General features: G+C 52.4%; 1 protein-coding gene across 6 annotated transcripts in view; it reads left to right on the top strand.

The window, feature by feature from the left end:
- LOC147120730 (tensin-1-like) overlaps positions 1-20,969 on the top strand; it is a 303,214-nt gene that overhangs the window by 103,200 nt on the left and 179,045 nt on the right. For all 6 annotated transcript variants that reach the window (XM_085986962.1, XM_085986961.1, XM_085986958.1 and 3 more), the window contains exon 12: positions 16,317-18,032. In XM_085986962.1, the coding sequence (XP_085843088.1) occupies positions 16,317-18,032 (1,716 nt within the window). The remainder of the gene's footprint in view (positions 1-16,316; positions 18,033-20,969) is intronic.

A 20,969-nucleotide genomic window follows, 5' to 3' on the forward strand; every position in this document is an offset into this window, starting at 1 on the left:
CGATTCACTCCCGTCTGGTACTGTACGGCCCGTGTGTGTCTCAGTGTCAGCTCCTGTACATGTACAGCACACAGCGGGTAAAAGGGAACGATTCACTCCCGTCTGGTACTGTACAGCCCGTGTGTGTCTCAGTGTCAGCTCCTGAACATGTACAGCACACAGCGGGTAAAAGGGAACGATTCACTCCCGCCTGGTACTGTACGGCCCGTGTGTGTCTCAGTGTCAGCTCCTGTACATGTACAGCACACAGCGGGTAAAAGGGAACGATTCACTCCCGTCTGGTACTGTACGGCCCGTGTGTGTCTCAGTGTCAGCTCCTGTACATGTACAGCACACAGCGGGTAAAAGGGAACGATTCACTCCCGTCTGGTACTGTACGGCCCGTGTGTGTCTCAGTGTCAGCTCCTGTACATGTACAGCACACAGCGGGTAAAAGGGAACGATTCACTCCCGTCTGGTACTGTACGGCCTGTGTGTGTCTCAGTGTCAGCTCCTGTACATGTACAGCACACAGCGGGTAAAAGGGAACGATTCACTCCCGTCTGGTACTGTACGGTCCGTGTGTGTCTCAGTGTCAGCTCCTGTACATGTACAGAACACAGCGGGTAAAAGGGAACGATTCACTCCCGTCTGGGACTGTACGGCCCGTGTGTGTCTCAGTGTCAGCTCCTGTACATGTACAGCACACAGCGGGTAAAAGGGAACGATTCACTCCCGTCTGGTACTGTACGGCCCGTGTGTGTCTCAGTGTCAGCTCCTGTACATGTACAGCACACAGCAGGTAAAAGGGAACGATTCACTCCCGTCTGGCACTGTACGGCCCGTGTGTGTCTCAGTGTCAGCTCCTGTACATGTACAGCACACAGCGGGTAAAAGGGAACGAATCACTCCCGTCTGGTACTGCACGGCCCGTGTGTGTCTCAGTGTCAGCTCCTGTACATGTACAGCACACAGCGGGTAAAAGGGAACGATTCACTCCCGTCTGGCACTGTACGGCCCGTGTGTGTCTCAGTGTCAGCTCCTGTACATGTACAGCACACAGCGGGTAAAAGGGAACGAATCACTCCCGTCTGGTACTGCACGGCCCGTGTGTGCCTCAGTGTCAGCTCCTGTACATGTACAGCACACAGCGGGTAAAAGGGAACGATTCACTCCTGTGATACCCTCGCTCAGGGATATGCTAAGCACAATATCAGTCTCTAAATTAGCTTAACAAACACAGGGCAGAGTTGGATCCTGGGACGTCCCTGTTGATTTTTGCCACACTGAGCAATGTGGCTAATTGCTGAGTCACTGACCTGCCAGAGGAAGGTCATTTTGACTTCACCTCTTTGCTCAGTGGCACTATTGTCCTCCTAAAGCTTCCTTACATCATTGCAAGCAAGCATTTGAAACTTGCACTGGACCGCCAGGACCAGCTGGCTTGCTAAAGTAGAACTCAGTGCATCTCACAGTGATGCCTCAGTAGATTCCAGGTTCCTCAAAGAAAGAGTGGGCAGAGAGCAGTGTGAATCATCAACCTGCTCTGTAATTGCAGACTGAGCAATCAAGCTAACTTTCAAATTAGGTGATTCTAGTTATGGAATGTGACTCCTTCCCACATCTGGCCCCATGTTTACCAGGGAGCACTCCCAGGGCAGGTACAGCATTGGTTCGATACAGAGTAAAGCTCCCTCTACACTGTCCGATCAAACACTCCCAGGGCATGTACAGCATTGGTTCGATACAGAGTAAAGCTCCCTCTACACTGTCCCATCAAACACTCCCAGGGCAGGTACAGCACGGGTTAGATACAGAGTAAAGCTCCCTCTACACTGTCCCATCAAACACTCCCAGGACAGGTACAGCACGGGTTAGATACAGAGTAAAGCTCCCTCTACACTGTCCCATCAAACACTCCCAGGGCAGGTACAGCACGGGTTAGATATAGAGTAAAGCTCCCTCTACACTGTCCCATCAAACACTCCCAGGGCAGGTACAGCACGGGTTAGATATAGAGTAAAGCTCCCTCTACACTGTCCCATCAAACACTCCCAGGGCAGGTACAGCACGGGTTAGATACAGAGTAAAGCTCCCTCTACACTGTCCCATCAAACACTCCCAGGGCAGGTACAGCACGGGTTAGATACAGAGTAAAGCTCCCTCTACACTGTCCCATCAAACACTCCCAGGACAGGTACAGCACGGGTTAGATACAGAGTAAAGCTCCCTCTACACTGTCCCATCAAACACTCCCAGGGCAGGTACAGCACGGGTTAGATATAGAGTAAAGCTCCCTCTACACTGTCCCATCAAACACTCCCAGGGCAGGTACAGCACGGGTTAGATATAGAGTAAAGCTCCCTCTACACTGTCCCATCAAACACTCCCAGGGCAGGTACAGCACGGGTTAGATACAGAGTAAAGCTCCCTCTATACTGTCCCCATCAAACACTCCCAGGGCAGGTACAGCACGGGTTAGATACAGAGTAAAGCTCCCTCTATACTGTCCCCATCAAACACTCCCAGGGCAGGTACAGCACGGGTTAGATACAGAGTAAAGCTCCCTCTACACTGTCCCATCAAACACTCCCAGGGCAGGTACAGCACGGGTTAGACACAGAGTAAAGCTCCCTCTACACTGTCCCATCAAACACTCCCAGGACAGGTACAGCACGGGTTAGATACAGAGTAAAGCTCCCTCTACACTGTCCCATCAAACACTCCCAGGGCAGGTACAGCACGGGTTAGATACAGAGTAAAGCTCCCTCTACACTGTCCCATCAAACACTCCCAGGACAGGTACAGCACGGGTTAGATACAGAGTAAAGCTCCCTCTACACTGTCCCATCAAACACTCCCAGGGCAGGTACAGCACGGGTTAGATATAGAGTAAAGCTCCCTCTACACTGTCCCATCAAACACTCCCAGGGCAGGTACAGCACGGGTTAGATATAGAGTAAAGCTCCCTCTACACTGTCCCATCAAACACTCCCAGGGCAGGTACAGCACGGGTTAGATACAGAGTAAAGCTCCCTCTATACTGTCCCCATCAAACACTCCTGGGGCAGGTACAGCACGGGTTAGATACAGAGTAAAGCTCCCTCTTTCCTGTCCCCATCAAACACTCCCGGGGCAGGTACAGCACGGGTTAGATACAGAGTAAAGCTCCCTCTGCACTGTCGCATTAAACACTCCCAGGGCAGGTACAGCACGGGTTAGATACAGAGTAAAGCTCCCTCTACACTGTCCCATCAAACACTCCCAGGGCAGGTACAGCACGGGTTAGATACAAACCATGAGTGATGCCAAAATTGAAGCGATAGCCGGTAGTATTTGTAGGTGAGTTTATGAGTGAGAGATGCTTCAACATAAAACTAATTGGAAAGCATGCCTCCTGCTGCAAAGACACTTGAAGTCAGCCTGTACATGGCAGGTGCCAGTTAAGAGTCGAGGCATCTTCCTTCCTCAGATTTCTTTCTGCCACTGCTGTACTTGGGAGAGGGTGCCCTTGAGTGCCAGACAGGGAAACCTCCTCCCACCCACCTCGGAGCCACGCCTGCCCTCTGCCATGCAGCTAATCGCAAGCTCCAGTGCAGTGCTGTTCCATCACTTACCACCAGCTCCCTTTCTTGTCTCCAGATTTGTATTTTTCCAGCCAATATATTGTACTTTTGAAAGTCTGGAATAGACATTTGAAAAAAGATTTGCCATTTTAGAGGTTGAATAAAACCATTGTCACCCTATGCAGCCACTTACCTGTGATTGGCTACAGCCCTTTAACTTTTAAGATTCTAAGGGGAGCCGACAGGCTGGATGCTGAGAGATTGTTTCCCCTGGCTGGAGAGTCTAGAACTCCTCCTCACCAACATCTGGGGACTTGGGCCAAAATTGGGAGAGCTGTCCCACAGACTAGTCAAGCAACAGCCTGACATAGTCACACTCACAGAATCATACCTTTCAGCCAATGTCCCAGACTCCTTCATCACCATCCCTGGGTCTGTCCTGTCCCACCGGCAGGACAGACCCACCAGGGGTGGTGGAACAGTGGTATACAGTCGGGAAGGAGTGGCCCTGGGAGTCCTCAACATTGACTCCGGACCCCATGAAGTCTCATGGCTTCAGGTCAAGCATGGGCAAGAAAACCTCCTGCTGATTACCACCTACCGCCCTCCCTCAGCTGATGAATCAGTACTCCCCCATGTTGAACACCACTTGGAAGAAGCACTGAGGGTAGCAAGGGCACAGAATCTACTCTGGGTGGGGGACTTCAATGTCCATCACCAAGAGTGGCTCGGTAGCACCACTACTGACCGAGTCCTGAAGGACATAACTGCCAGTCTGGGCCTGCAACAGCTGCAGAGAGAACCAACACGAGGGAAAAATCTACTTGACTTCGTCCTCACCAATCTACCTGTCGCAGATGCATCTGACCATGACAGCATTGGTAGCAGTGACCACCGCACAGTCATTGTGGAGATGAAGTCCCGTCTTCACACTGAGGACACCCTCCATCGTGTTGTGTGGCACTCCCACCGTGCTAAATGGGATAGATTCAGAACAGATCTAGCAGCTCAAAACTGGGCATCCATGAGGCGCTGTGGGCCATCAGCAGCAGCAGAATTGTATTCCACCACAATCTGTAACCTCATGGCCCGGCGTATCCCTCACTCTACCATTACCATCAAGCCAGGGGACCAACCCTGGTTCAATAAGGAGTGTAGAAGAGCATGCCAGGAGCAGCACCAGACGTACCTAAAAATGAGGTGCCAACCTGGGAACACAGGACCACATGCATGCTAAAAAGCAGAAGCAGCATGCTATAGACAGAGCTAAGTGATCCCACAATCAACGGATCAGATCAGAGCTCTGCAGTCCTGCCACATCCAGTCGTGAATGGTGGTTGACCATTAAACAACTAACGGGAGGAGGAGGCTCCATGAATATCCCCATCCTCAATGATGGTGGAGCCCAGCACTTGAGTGCAAAAGACAAAGCTGAAGCGTTTGCAACCAAGTTCAGCCAGAAGTGCCGAGTGGATGATCCATATCGGCCTCCTCCTGAGGTCACCACCATCACAGAAGCCAGTCTTCAGCCAATTTGATTCACTCCACGTGATATCAAGAAACAGCTGAGCGCACTGGATACAGCAAAGGCTATGGGCCCCGACAACATCCCGGCTATCGTGCTGAAGACTTGTGCTCCAGAACTAGCCGGGCCTCTAGCCAAGCTGTTCCAGTACAGCTATAACACTGGCATCTATCCGACATGTGGAAAACTGCCCAGGTATGTCCTGTCCACAAAAAGCAGGACAAATCCAATCCAGCCAATTAGCACAATCAGTCTACTCTCACTTGGCTCCTGACCTCATTACAGCCTTGGTCCAAATATGAACAAAAGAGCTGAATTCCAGAGGTGAGGTGAGAGTGACTGCCCTTGACATCAAGGCAACATTTGACCGAGTGTGGCATCAAGGAGCCCTAGTAAAACTGAAGTCACTGGGAATCGGGGGGAAAACTCTCCACTGACTGGAGTCATACTAGCACAAAGGAGGATGGTTGTGGTGGTTGGAGGTCAATCATCACAGCCCCAGGACATCGCTGCAGGAGTTGCTCAGGGCAGTGTCCTAGGCCCAACCATCTTCAGCTGCTTCATCAATGACCTTCCCTCCATCATAAGGTCAGAAATGGGGATGTTCACTGATGACTGCACAGTGTTCAGAGCCATTCACAATACCTCAGATAATGAAGCAGTCCGTGCCCAAATGCAGCAAACCTGGACGACATTCAGGCTTGGGCTGATGAGTTGAAGATAACATTTGCGCCACACAAGTGCCAGGTAATGTCCATCTCCAACAAGCGAGCGTCTAACCACCTCCCCATATTCAACGGCATTACCATCGCCGAATCCCCCACCATCAACATCCTGGGGGTCACCATTGACCAGAAACTTAACTGGACCAGCCACATAAATACTGTGGCAACAAGAGCAGGTCAGAGGCTGGGTATTCTGCGGTGAGTGTCTCACCTCGTGACTCCCCAAAGTCTTTCCACCATCTACAAGGCACAAGTCAGGAGTGTGATGGAATACTCTCCACTTGCCTGGATGAGTGCAGCTCCAACAACACTCAGGAAACTCGACACCATCCAGGACAAAGCAGCCTGCTTGATTGGCACCCCATCCACCACCTTAAACATTCACTCCCTCCTCCACCGGCGTACCGTGGCTGCAGTGTGTACCATCTACAAGATGCACTGCAGCAACTCGCCAAGGCTTCTTCGGCAGCACCTCCCAAACCCGTGACCTCTTCCACCTAGAAGGACAAGGGCAGCAGGTGGATGGGAACACCACCACCTCCAAGTTCCCCTCCAAGTCACACACCATCCTGACTTGGAAATATATCGCCGATCCTTCATCGTCGCTGGGTCAAAATCCTGGACCTCCCTCCCTAACAGCACTGTGGGAGCACCTTCACCACACGGACTGCAGCGGTTCAAGAAGGTGGCTCACCACCACCTTCTTGAGGGGCGATTAGGGATGGGCAATAAATGCTGGCTTTTATCCCATGAACGGTTAAAAAAAAAACTAGGATAAGGGCTCAGCATTTAGGACTGATATGAGGAAGAATTTCTTCACTCAGAGGGCGGTGAATCTTTGGAATTCTCTGGTCCAGAGGGCTGTGGATGCTCAGTCGTTGAGTATATTTAAGGCTGAGATCGATAGATTTTTGGACTCTCGGGGAATCAAGGGATATGGGGATCAGGCCGAAAAGTGGAGTTGAGGTCATATAAAATCAGCCATGGTCTTATTGAATGGTGGAGCAGGCTTGAGGGGCCGTATGGCCGACTCCTGCTCCTACTAATTCTTTTCCCAGGAGCCCTTTAAGACCAACACACTCGCAACTTCGAGTCCTTAGGTGAGCTCCCAGTGCCATTCCCAGTATGTGGGTGGGGAGAACCTCGCTGTGAACATTTAATTAAAACCTACCCCGGGGGCGGGATTCGCATGAGCCCGGCCCAGTACAGCACTGGTGAGCGGGCGCTGACCTTCGACTCTTTCAGCAGTGGTGCGCAGACGGTCGTTGCCGCGGAGCCGGCGACAAAACATTAAATAAAAACGAGAAAAAAAAAACAGATTGTGAAGGAAGGTCTGCGGAGAAAGAAGCTGGGGCTCGGCCCCAGTCTGACATCTGTAGTAGATTTAAGCAGCCCCTTGTGTAATGCCTTCAGTATGTGATATTTAATACCATTCTATTTTAGTAATGTTGCAGCCTCTTGGCTCATGCCCAAGCCAAGTCTTATTTTACAACAGGGGATAGCCAATGTGAGGTCACTGTCTTGAATGGGGATTGGATAATTCCCGCTTGCAAATTTTAATAAAAGCTCCCGTGTGGCCCTTGAATTTCTTTTACACTCCACGCACCAAAACAACCCTGTTTACTGGGAGAACAGCACCCAGTTAATACCCCTGTCTAAAAATGTACCGACACACAATCCTGCTCAGATTTAAAACGGGCCGAGTATTTTTATTCAAGCGATCACTTTTCCTTTCAGCGCTGGTCCAAAACTGTTGCTTTCTCCAGATGCCGAGCGAGACCCCCCCCAGGGGCCGCTGGCAGTGGGCGAAGTGTAATGTGACCGTGAGCCCGACAGTGCATCTGCACTGTCGGCGGGGTGATGGATGGGGGCGGCGGGGAGGTGTGTCAACATTGGTTGGAAATGTGGGACTGGGAAGTGTAAACTGAAAGCGGTGGAAGTACACAGCGGGTCAGTCAGTGTCTGAACGACAAAAGACAGGTCAACGTTAGGTCACTTTTTTTTAAAAGGAAGACTGTTCACCTTTCATTGTTCTGGCAAAAAGTAATCGAGCTGAAACGTTAACCCTACCTTCCTCTCCCCACAGATGCTGTCAGACCAGCCAAATGTTTCCAGCACTTTCTGCTTTTATATCAGTTTTTCAGCATCCGCAGTATTTTGCTATTTGCCCTTTCATTATTCTTTGTTTGCAATTTTTCATCATGGAGCCCAAACCAGATTAACAGCACGCACATTCCACCAAGGTCACTGGGCAGTGATCAGGAGCAGGAACCCTGGCTGATTCCCCCTCTCTCTAACCCAAGGGTCACTGGGCAGTGATCAGGAGCAGGAACCCTGGCTGATTCCCCCTCTCTCTAACCCAGGGGTCACTGGGCAGTGATCAGGAGCAGGAACCCTGGCTGATTTCCCCTCTCTCTAACCCAGGGGTCACTGGACAGTGATCAGGAGCAGGAACCCTGGCTGATTTCCCCCTCTCTCTAACCCAGGGGTCACTGGGCAGTGATCAGGAGCAGGAACCCTGGCTGATTTCCCCTCTCTCTAACCCAAGGGTCACTGGACAGTGATCAGGAGCAGGAACCCTGGCTGATTTCCCCCTCTCTCTAACCCAGGGGTCACTGAACAGTGATCAGGAGCAGGAACCCTGGCTGATTTCCCCTCTCTAACCCAGGGGTCACTGGACAGTGATCAGGAGCAGGAACCCTGGCTGATTTCCCCCTCTCTCTAACCCAGGGGTCACTGAACAGTGATCAGGAGCAGGAACCCTGGCTGATTTCCCCACTCTCTAACCCAAGGGTCACTGGACAGTGATCAGGAGCAGGAACCCTGGCTGATTTCCCCCTCTCTCTAACCCAGGGGTCACTGAACAGTGATCAGGAGCAGGAACCCTGGCTGATTTCCCCCATCTCTAACCCAAGGGTCACTGGACAGTGATCAGGAGCAGGAACCCTGGCTGATTTCCCCCTCTCTCTAACCCAGGGGTCACTGGACAGTGATCAGGAGCAGGAACCCTGGCTGATTTCCCCTCTCTAACCCAGGGGTCACTGGACAGTGATCAGGAGCAGGAACCCTGGCTGATTTCCCCTCTCTCTAACCCAGGGGTCACTGGACAGTGATCAGAAGTAGGAACCCTGGCTGATTTCCCCTCTCTCTAACCCAGGGGTCACTGGGCAGTGATCAGGAGCAGGAACCCTGGCTGATTTCCCCACTCAATTCAATTCAAATCGCTTTATTGGCATGACAAGTTACATCTTATGTTGCCAAAGCATCGAAAAACATTCATGTTTGTACACAAAAATACAGATCTACCATACAGTGTATAAACAGATATATCCTTGAGTGTATAAATATACTTTCATATAATTTATATATACTCTTTTCTTATATTTAGTGGTTGTCCCTCTGTTTATGGCAAGCTGTAACATAGTGTGCCGCTAGTGTTACACAATTTCTCTCTTCCCCTAGTAGGTATGGGAGTTTTTGGTCGTCATTCAAATTTCTGAATTCCGGGCATATTTTTGTGAATTTTGGGTAGAAATTCTCTCTTATGCCCTGATATTTTCTACAAGCTGTGAGGAAGTGCATCTCTGTCTCCACCACTCCCTGACTGCAGTGAGAGCATATCCTGTCCTTCCTTGGTAGCCGGGTCTGCCTGTGTCTACCTTTTTCGATCGCCAGGCTATGTTCACTAAGTCTGTACATTGTCAAGGTTTTTCTCAGTTTGCTATCCTTTACCATGGTCAGGTAATCAGCCATGTTGTATTGTCTGTTTAGGGCCAAGTAGCAATTGAGTTTGCTTTGGGTTTTTGTTGTTTCTGCCCAATATGACAGATATTTTTCCTTTTGCTTAGCGACGATTGTGTTGGGTCGAATTCTTTGTGTTACGCTCTCACTGTCCTGGGGCTGGTTATTGTTAGTAGTGTTAGTAGTTACTTCACTGAGTCCCAGGACTAGTTGACTGAGGGTATTCTTATTTATGGTCCTCTCTTGGCATTTCAGGACTTCATAATGATAGCATTGGGGGTTGCTCATTTCTAGGTGTTTCCAGAATTTGGTGGCTCTTTTTTGGATAGTGATTATTAATGGATATTGGCCTAGTTCTGCCCTGCATGCATTGTTTACGGTTTTCCTTTGAGTCCGGAGGATACTTTTACAGAATTCTGCATGTAGGATCTCAATTGGGTGTTTGTCCCATTTTGCAAATTCTTGTTGTGTTAGCGGTCCCCACACCTCACTGCCATAGAGTGCAATTGGTTCAATTACTGATTTGAAAATTTTGAGCCAAATGCTAATTGGGATTTCTATTTGGATTGATTTTTTAATGGCATAGAAAGCCCTTCTTGCTTTCTCTTTCAGTTCATTCACAGCCAGTTTGAAATTTCCCATAGAACTGATTTTTAAGCCCAAGTATGTATAGTTAGTGGTTTGTTCAATTTTGGTTGTTCCTAGTGTGTAATTTATTTTGGGTCCCTGATGTCTGGATCTTTGCTGGAACACAAGGACTTTGGTTTTTTGGGGATTTATTGTCAGGGCCCAAGTCTGGCAGTACGACTCCAGCAGATCCAGGTTCTGCTGTAGACCCTCCTTAGTGGGTGACAGCAGAACCAGGTCATCTGCATAGAGGAGGAATTTAACCTTGGATTCGTACAGGGTGAGGCCGGGTGCTGTAGATTGTTCAAGTAGTTTTGCCAATTCATTTATGTAAATATTAAAGAGTGTCGGTGAGATTGGCGAGCCCTGCGTCACCCCCCGCCCCGTGGGAAGTATTTTGTTTGTTTGTCTCCAATTTTAACTGCACATTTGTTGTTTGTATACATTGATTTAATTACATCATATGTTTTTCCCCCTACCCCGCTTTCGATAAGTTTCAGGAATAAACCGTCGTGCCAGATGGAATCGAAAGCCTTCTGGAAATCTATAAAGCATGCGTAGATTTTGCTTTTGTTTTGATGAATGTGTTTGTCGATTAGGGTCTGTAGGGTGAAGATATGATCTGATGTTCCATAGTTTGGCAGGAATCCAATTTGGCTTTTACTCAAGACATTGTGCTCCTCAAGGAAGTTTATAAGTCTTTTGTTTATGATACTACAGAATACCTTCCCCAGGTTACTGTTTACACAGATGCCTCGATAGTTATTTGGGTCGACTTTGTCCCCACTTTTGTATATGGGCGTTATGAGTCCTTTGTTCCAGACATCAGGGAAGGGTCACTGGACAGTGATCAGGAGCAGGAACCCTGGCTGATTTCCCCCTCTCTCTAACCCAGGGGTCACTGGACAGTGATCAGGAGCTGGAACCCTGGCTGATTTCCCCTCTCTAACCCAGGGGTCACTGGACAGTGATCAGGAGCAGGAACCCTGGCTGATTTCCCCTCTCTCTAACGCAGGGGTGACTGGGCAGTGATCAGGAGCAGGAACCCTGGCTGATTTCCCCTCTCTCTAACCCAAGGGTCACTGGACAGTGATCAGGAGCAGGAACCCTGGCTGATTTCCCCACTCTCTAACCCAAGGGTCACTGGGCAGTGATCAGGAGCAGGAACCCTGGCTGATTTCCCCTCTCTCTAACCCAGGGGTCACTGGGAAGTGACCAGGAGCAGAGACCCTGGCTGATTTCCCCTCTCTCTAACCCAGGGGACACTGGGCAGTGATCAGGAGCAGAAACCCTGGCTGATTTCCCTTCTCTCTAACCCAGGGGACACTGGACAGTGATCAGGAACAGGAACCCTGGCTGATTTCCCCTCTCTCTAACCCAGGGGTGACTGGGCAGTGATCAGGAGCAGGAACCCTGGCTGATTCCCCCTCTCTCTAACCCAGGGGACACTGGACAGTGATCAGGAACAGGAACCCTGGCTGATTTCCCCTCTCTATAACCCACTGGACAGAGAGAGACTAATTCACCCTATTTCCTTCTCAGTCCTTCCTCTGTTCATTTCTTAATCCTGGGGCAAAGAGAGAGAGACTGGGGCAGATTGAGAGAGGGATGAACAGAGAAACAGGGACAGAGAGAAAGATAGAGGGACAGAGAGACAGACAAGCAAACAGTAAGACTGTGTAGCGAATGATGGTGAGAAACAGCCCGGGAAAGAGACAAAGAAAGTGATACAGGGACAGAGAGAGGGAAAGAGAGAAAGAAGTGATACAGGGACAGAGGGAGGGATGGAGAGAGAAAGTGACAGAGAGAAGTGGCAAAGAGGTAGAAATGGCACTAAGGCCTCCAGTACTGCGTCGGAGAACCTAGGTGCCTGTTCTCTACTCTGTTGAATGAGCTGCTGAATGCAGAATGCACCTCCCCTTTAAAAGGAGCAGACTGCGTTTAAAAGTGGAGGCTAGCTTCAAATAGTTAGCCTCGCACGAAAATGGGCCCCTGCTGAGCGCTGAATCACTCTCTCCAATTGCTGGGCTGCACAAACCAATAATGTGCTGCCTGCACTACTTTCAACTGGCGCGGGATGATCGCACATCGCGATCTGCCAGCCGGTTTTTGGGTCTAATCTAATTTTTAGCCCAATTAGCCAATTATTTTTTGATAGATTAGCCCTGCCCACCTTCTCCCCATATCCCCAACCCCACCTACCCACCTTCTCCCCATATCCCCAACCTCACCTACCCACCTTCTCCCCATATCCCCAACCCCACCTACCCACCTTCTCCCCATATCCCCAACCCCACCTACCCACCTTCTCCCCATATCCCCAACCCCACCTACCCACCTTTTCCCCATATCCCCCAACCCCACCTACCCACCTTCTCCCCATATCCCCAACCCCAACTACCGACCTTCTCCCCATATCCCCCAACCCCACCTACCCACCTTCTCCCCATATCCCCCAACCCCACCTACCCACCTTCTCCCCATATCCCCAACCCCACCTACCCACCTTCTCCTCATATCCCCAACCCCACCTACCCACCTTCTCCCCATATCCCCAATCCCATCTATCCACCTTCTCCCCATTTCCTTCAATCCCACCTACTCATGTCATGAAGCCATTTATTTCACAACTTGATTTCCCTTTGGGTGAGGAAGTGCCCCATGGCTAGAAGTGCCCCATGGCTGTACTATGAATCTATGATGCTATGGCTTCCCTGTCCCTGTCCTAACTATCACCTTGGTAACTTGTGTCCCCATTGTGGGATTCGTACCCTCCCCCTCCTCCGGTGCTGGCTGGTGTTGGTGTGGCGAGTTACACGTGGTTGCTGTTGATATCGGGTGCTGGGACATTCTGTTTTTACTGTTTCAGCTATTATTTCCTTCGATAAAATTCCAGATCTCTGAATCATGACGGCCGTCTAAAAAAAAAAGTTTAAACTTAAAAAAAAAATCCAGCGTTGCCTTTCCTGTGGAACCAACAGCTGGAAAATGCGAGTCTGCCGATTGTTGGGATCTTTCCATGACTGCGGCATGTGTTGTGGCGATTGCAAAAAGAAGTGATTTCTCCTCCTCAGCCTGTTGTGTTTCTCCACACTCGTTCAGCGCTCACTCTCCGCGAGCTGATGTCACTCCTGTGCACATAGCTCCGAGATGATAAGTGTATACCAGGTGGAGGCTGTGCTTAACAGACACAGTCATCAGACACACACTTCCCACTCACACATACATATCCACTGTGGAAACGGCATTCTCTCCTCCTCCTCCAGTCTCCTTCCAGTTCTCTCTGTCTCACTCTCCGTCTGTTGTGAATTTTTGGTTCCATTTTTCCCCTTCCAGAATTGTCAGCTTTTACACGGATAGAAAAATTCTCGGCTTTGCGACGGAAAAGAGGACATACAGGAGGTAGGGTTTGAGATCCTGCGGGAGGCTTTGCCCCCCCACCCCTCCCCGCCAGCTCTGGCTGCTGCTGTCTGGAAGTTGCGCATTTCTTCAGTTACGTCTTTTACCAGGATTTGAAAGTAGTGAAGAGTTTAGAATGTTTTATTTTGGCCGGTGAGGCGGGGTGCGGTGAGGTATTTACATAAGATGTAGGAGCAGGAGTAGGCTATACGGCCCCTCGGGCGACAGACGCTTGCGTTCGTTTCCGTCACGCATTGTGTAGGCGGAAAAGCATTTAGCGGAATTTCCTTTTGTCTGCTGGGCAGGATGGAGAGACGTTAGCAAAATGGTGTCATGCTGCGTGCTTGCACACAGCCAGAGAATGGGCTGGAAGTGAGCCTTTTGCGGAGTGCGTAACCATTTAAATACTGCTGTGAGGAGATTCTGGACCAGAATTAGCTGCAGCGGGGCACTTCACAGCAAGATAGACTTTTTCTTGCTCAAATTGTTTTGGCGCGTAACTGGGAGTTTGAGCTGATAACAGTGCGGCCAGGGCACCTGGGGCCTCGGTGGACGGCGGGACCAATAGTCTATCTCCTTAACCAATGAGATTTAAGGATTGAGAAATGTACAGAGGAAGGGCTGAGAAAGAAATCGGGTGAATTTGAATCGAATCAGGTGCAGAAAGAGAAATATAGAGAGGGAAAGAAAAATTGGACCGAGAGATAAAAAAGAGGCAGAAAGGAAAAATAAGATTTTTTATTAAAGTTGACATTTTTAAAATCTAAAACAATTCACTACCTGAAGGAATGAGAATTCACACTTTTAATTGTTCACTTTCTGGGCCAGAGAGGCTGATTGGTAGTCATTAACAATTATCACATTGTTAAAAGGGCACTTAAGCTGTTAATGACTAGATTTGACATTCTGTGGTGAATTTAATGGGCAATTAATGAACAAATGCAGCAACTTCATGAAACTCGCGGGAGGGTTAAAGGCGAGATGCTGTTTTTGCAAAGCTAACGCCGGAGCAGCGCAAATCGTCTAGAAACTTGTTGCGATTCATAATTCACGGGAGAATCTCTTCCTCACCATAAGCTGCTGGACGGTTTATATATTAATAACGGCGAGCGTCATTCACACACTGTTGTTTTTTTCAGAAAATTCTGGCCCATTATTTCTAAACACCCCGGACACCTTCTCTCTGTCTCTTCGCCCTTTTAGAAACTAGGACCCAGCCATCCTCGTAAGTCAGAAGGTTGTGGGTTCAAGTCCCACTCCAGAGACTTGAGCCCATAATCCAGGCTGACACTCCCAGTGCAGTACTGAGGGAGTGCCGCACTGTTGGAGGGTCAGTACTGAGGGAGTGCTGCACTGTCGGAGGGGCAGTGCTGAGGGAGCGCCGCACTGTTGGAGGGTCAGTACTGAGGGAGTGCTGCACTGTTGCACGGGCAGTACTGAGGGAGCGCCGCACTGTCGGAGGGTCAGTACTGAGGGAGTGCTGCACTGTCGGAGGGTCAGTACTGAGGGAGCGCTGCACTGTCGGAGGGGCAGTACTGAGGGAGCCCTGCACTGTCGGAGGGGCAGTACTGAGGGAGCGCTGCACTGTTGCACGGGCAGTACTGAGGGAGTGCCGCACTGTCGGAGGGTCAGTACTGAGGGAGTGCTGCACTGTCGGAGGGTCAGTACTGAGGGAGCGCTGCACTGTCGGAGGGACAGTACTGAGGGAGCGCTACACTGTCGGAGGGCAGTACTGAGGGAGCGCTGCACTGTCGGAGCGTCAGTACTGAGGGAGTGCTGCACTGTTGGAGGGGCAGTACTGAGGGAGCGCTGCACTGTTGGAGGGTCAGTACTGAGGGAGCGCTGCACTGTCGGAGGGTCAGTACTGAGGGAGCACCGCACTGTTGGAGGGGCAGTACTGAGGGAGCGCCGCACTGTCGGAGGGTCAGTACTGAGGGAGCGCTGCACTGTCGGAGGGTCAGTACTGAGGGAGCGCTGTACTGTCGGAGGGTCAGTACTGAGGGAACACCGCACTGTCGGAGGGGCAGTACTGAGGGAGCGCTGCACTGTTGGAGGGTCAGTACTGAGGGAGCACCGCACTGTCGGAGGGTCATTACTGAGGGAGCGCTGCATTGTCGGAGGGTCAGTACTGAGGGAGCGCTGCACTGTCGGAGGGGCAATACTGAGGGAGCGCGGCACTGTCGGAGGGTCAGTACTGAGGGAGCGCTGTACTGTCGGAGGGTCAGTACTGAGGGAGTGCTGCACTGTCGGAGGGTCAGTACTGAGGGAGCGCTGTACTGTCGGAGGGTCAGTACTGAGGGAGCGCTGTACTGTCGGAGGGTCAGTACTGAGGGAACACCGCACTGTCGGAGGGGCAGTACTGAGGGAGCGCCGCACTGTTGGAGGGTCATTACTGAGGGAGTGCTGCACTGTCGGAGGGTCATTACTGAGGGAGCGCTGCACTGTCGGAGGGGCAATACTGAGGGAGCGCTGCACTGTCGGAGGGTCAGTACTGAGGGAGCGCGGCACTGTCGGAGGGTCAGTACTGAGGGAGCGCGGCACTGTCGGACGTGCCGTCTTTCGGATGAAACGTCAAAATCGAGGCCCCGTCTGCCCCCTCAGGTGGATGTAAAAGATCACATGGCACAATTTCGAAGAAGGGCAGGGGAGTTCTCCCCGGTGTCCTGTACTAATATTTATCATTCAATCACTAAAACATGATTTGGTCATCATCACATTGCTGTTTTGACGGTTTTGCGTTTCCCCCTCTTCCAGATGTGGTGCACACCCAGGGGCCACTGGACGGGAGTTTGTATGCTAAAGTAAAGAAGAAGAATTCAACCGATGGGACGGCCAACCCGGTCACTGCCAACGGCATTCCCTTACCTGGGGTGCCCAACCACATCGAGCACACCCTGTCGGTGAGCAGCGACTCCGGCAACTCCACCGCCTCCACCAAAACCGACAAGACCGACGAGCAGCCGCCGCCCAGCAACCAAGGCATCACGCCCGAGGAGAGGCGGGAGCTTGACAGGCTACTCAGCGGCTTCGGCCTGGACAGCGAGGCGCAGATGCACAACCGGGCAGCCGGACTGGCGGTCTCAGCAGGAACACGCCACGTGCTGGTTCCTGCCCAGGTCCACGTCAACGGAGATGGGCCGCCTGCCAGCGCGGAGCGGGAGACCGACATCCTGGACGATGACTTGCCCAACCACGACCTGAACAGCGTTGACAGCGTGGGCACACTCTCCTCCTTCGAGGGGACCTTCTCCACGCCGATGGGCGAGGTGGCCTACCACGAGTCTCCTCAAGTAGACCAGCCCCTGCTTGTGTCCAATGGGCCGGCAAGTTACAATGGGATCAACAAACTCCAGCGGGATGGTTACTGTGGGTCAGACCTGGCGGGATTCGGGCACAACAAGAGCATCCCAAGAAGCAGCAGCCTAAGCCAGGCGGGCCAACATCAGGGCTCTGGAGGTCACCTGGTCCCCGTGATGTCCACTCCTCAGCACGTCACCTACACCATGCCGAGTTGGGCCCAGCAGCCTCAAACAGCTGTTGTCCAGCAGTCCTATCCCATTGGCCCTAGCGGGATGTACAGGTCACAGTCGTTCAGCACACCCGACAGCTCCAGGCGCGAGCTGGTGACTAACCTGCCTCAGACCCCAGCACGCAGCACGAGCAGCAGAGAGGCGGTTCAGAGAGGCCTGAGCACCTGGCAGCAGCAGGGGAGCTGGGCCCCATCCTACCCACAACAGGTCAACGGGACGCTCGAGGGCCCTGGCAGCCCTTTGAGAACTCAGAGCCCCCAGCACAGCGTCTCCGAGCCGCTGCTACAAAGCCACACCATCCCAGAGTTCCCAAGGATGGCCTCACAGCAGGAGATCGAGCAGTCCATCGAGGCCCTCAACATACTCATGCTCGACTTGGACCCTTCGTTCTCCCAGGCGCACAAACCTGAGAACGCCTCTGTCGGCACGGAGGCGAGCGAGCCACGGGAGGAAAGGCACCTCGGCTCTGCAGGTCATCAGGAGGCCGTCCAAAGACCACCAGACTCATTTGCGACCCCTCACACCATCGCTGTGACCAACGCGTATGCCCCGAGCCAATCACTGGTGCTCACGACCGAGCCAGTACAGCAGGCCTTGGCAGGGAAAGCTCAGAGAAACGCGGACAATGGTCCTCAGGCTGCCTCACTCCCGCAGGAGCAGCAACACAGCCCCGCAGGACTCTACTACCCCGCGTACAGCCACCCCGGACAGCAGGCGCAGTCAACCATCACCACACCGAGAAGCTACGGCCCAGGTCCTGGCAGCAGCACCTCATCCCCGGTGCCACTGTTTGTCCCGTACGCTGCGCCCATTTCACCGCCCTACTCTGCGCCACCTCAGTCGCAAGTTCCAGTGAAGTCTGCCAGCTTCGACGGTATTGCCAGGCTGCCCGAGGAAGAACACTATAACTTGGAGGGACTGGTCGCTCAGCGCGTGGCAGGTAAGAAATGGCTGCAGGGGAAGGGCCCAGTTCCACAGGGCACCAGGGGAAGGGCCCAGTCCCACAGGGCACCAGGGGAAGGGCCCAGTCCCACAGGGCACCAGGGGAAGGGCCCAGTCCCACAGGGCACCAGGGGAATGGCCCAGTCCCACAGTGCAGGGCACCAGGGGAAGGGCCCAGTCCCACAGGGCACCAGGGGATGGGCCCAGTCCCACAGGGCACCGGGGGAAGGGCCCAGTCCCACAGGGCACCAGGGGAAGGGCCCAGTCCCACAGTGCACCGGGGGAAGGGCCCAGTCCCACAGGGCACCAGGGGAAGGGCCCAGTCCCACAGGACACCAGGGGAAGGGCCCAGTCCCACAGGGCACCGGGGGAAGGGCCCAGTCCTACAGTGCACCAGGGGAAGGGCCCAGTCCCACAGGGCACCAGGGGAAGGGCCCAGTCCCACAGTGCAGGACACCAGGGGAAGGGCCCAGTCCCACAGTGCAGGACACCAGGGGGAAGGGCCCAGTCCCACAGCATACCAGGGGAAGGGCCCAGTCCCACAGTGCAGGGCACCAGGGGAAGGGCCCAGTCCCACAGTGCAGGGCACCAGGGGAAGGGCCCAGTCCCACAGGGCACCAGGGGAAGGGCCCAGTCCCACAGGGCACCAGGGGAAGGGCCCAGTCCCACAGGGCACCAGGAGAAGGGCCCAGTCCCACAGAGCACCAGGGGAAGGGCCCAGTCCCACAGGGCAGGACACCAGGGGAAGGGCCCAGTCCCACAGGGCAGGACACCAGGGGAAGGGCACAGTCCCACAGGGCAGGACACCAGGGGAAGGGCCCAGTCCCACAGGGCACCAGGGGAAGGGCCCTGTCCCACAGGGCACCAGGGGAAGGGCCCAGTCCCACAGGGCACCAAGGGAAGGGCCCAGTCCCACAGTGCAGGACACCAGGGGGAAGGGTCCAGTCCCACAGTGCAGGGCACCAGGGGAAGGGCCCAGTCCCACAGTGCACCAGGGGAAGGGCCCAGTCCCACAGTGCACCAGGGGAAGGGCCCAGTCCCACAGGGCACCAGGGGAAGGGCCCAGTCCCACAGGGCACCAAGGGAAGGGCCCAGTCCCACAGTGCAGGACACCAGGGGAAGGGCCCATTCCCACAGGGCACCAGGGGAAGGGCCCAGTCCCACAGTGCAGGTAGCATCAAGGTTGGAAAGAGTAGGAGAGAAGCTGAGGTACATCAGGAAATAGTGTTTAGCTGTCACTGAAGTTTTGGGTTTGGAAGCCTGTAGATTCTAAAAGGAAGGGAGACTGAGGGAGGGGAGGAGTCCCACAGTCTGAGGGGAGTCTGAGGGAGGGGAGGAATTTGAGGACCTGGGTAAGAATATAATAGAATCGGAGATGTTGTGATTGATCTGGGTTTGAACATGGTGAGGAAACAGCGAGGAGGGAGATTGTACAGAATGAGCTTTCTGTTTTAAGCAGGATAGGGACTGGATTTTTTTTTTTTGAATGGCCGTTAGAAGGTTTATATATTGAGTGACTTGTGGACAGGGAGAGTCGAAGGAAGGTAGTTTGCTTGTGACGAATAGAATGTGTATCGGGGAGTGCTAGTAACCAAGGGCCCTTGAGTATATCATTTAATTGTAGTGTAATTAATGGTATTGATTTGATTTAATTTAATTTAAATTAATTAAAGGGTAAGTCATGGCAGGATAGCTCGGCCCTGTGGCATGCTCCTCCTGCGCTATGTGGGAAATCAGGGACACTTCCTGTGTCCCTGACGACCATGTGTGCGGGAAGTATATCCAGCTTCAGATACTGACAGACCGCATTGCAGCGCTGGAGCTGCGAATGGATACATGCTGGAGCATTCGCGATGCTGAGGACATCGTGGATAACACGTTTAGGGAGTTGGTCACGCTGCAGGTAAAGGCTGCACAGGCAGGTAGTGCAGGGGTCCCCTGTGGCCATCCCCCTCTCAAACAGATATACCGCTTTGGATATTGTTGAGGGAGATGGCTTATCGGGGGAAGACAGCAGCAGTCAACTTCCTGGCACCATGGGTGGTTCTGCTGCACAGGACGGAAGGAAAAAGAATGGGAGAGCTATAGTGATAGGGGATTCTATTGTAAGGGGAATAGATAGGCGTTTCTGCAGCCGCAAACGAGACTCCGGGATGGTATGTTGCCTCCCTGGTGCAAGGGTCAAGAATGTCTCGGGGCGGCTGCAGGGCATTCTGGAGGGGGAGGGTGAACAATCAGTTGTCGTGGTGCATACAGGTACCAACGATATAGGTAAAAAACGGGATGAGGTCCTAAAAGCTGAATATAGGGAGTTAGGAGGTAAATTAGAAAATCGGACCTCAAAGGTAGTAATCTCAGGATTGCTACCAGTGCCACGTGCTAGTCAGAGTAGAAATAGAAGGATATTTCAGATGAATTCATGGCTAGAGAATGGTGCAAGTGGGAGGGATTCAAATTCCTGGGACATTGGAACCGGTTCTGGGGGCGGTGGGACCAGTACGAACAGGACGGTTTGCACCTTGGTGGGACTGGAACCGATGTCCTTGGGGGAGTGTTTGCTAGTGCTGTTGGGGAGGGTTTAAACTAAAATGGCAGGGGGTTTGGAACCTGTGCAGGGAGACAGAGGAAATGGAAGCAAGGATAGAAACAAAAGACAGGAAGGAGAAAAACAAAAGTGGAAGGCAGCGAAATCAAGGGCGTGAATCAAACAGGGCCACAGTAAATAATAATTCTAAAAGGACTAAGAGTGTTAAAAAAACAAGCCGGAAGGCTTTGTGTCTTAATGCGAGGAACATTCATAATAAGGTGGATGAAATAGCTGCGCAAATAGATGTAAACAGATATGATGTAATTGGAATTACGGAGACATGGCTTCAGGGTGACCAAGGCTGAGAATTCAACATCCAGGGGTATTCAATATTCAGGAAGGACAGGC

Source organism: Somniosus microcephalus, chromosome 4 (assembly GCF_052327205.1).
Source record: "Somniosus microcephalus isolate GS21.2 chromosome 4, FLI_Smic_1.0, whole genome shotgun sequence".
NCBI classification, from domain to species: Eukaryota; Metazoa; Chordata; class Chondrichthyes; order Squaliformes; family Somniosidae; genus Somniosus; species Somniosus microcephalus.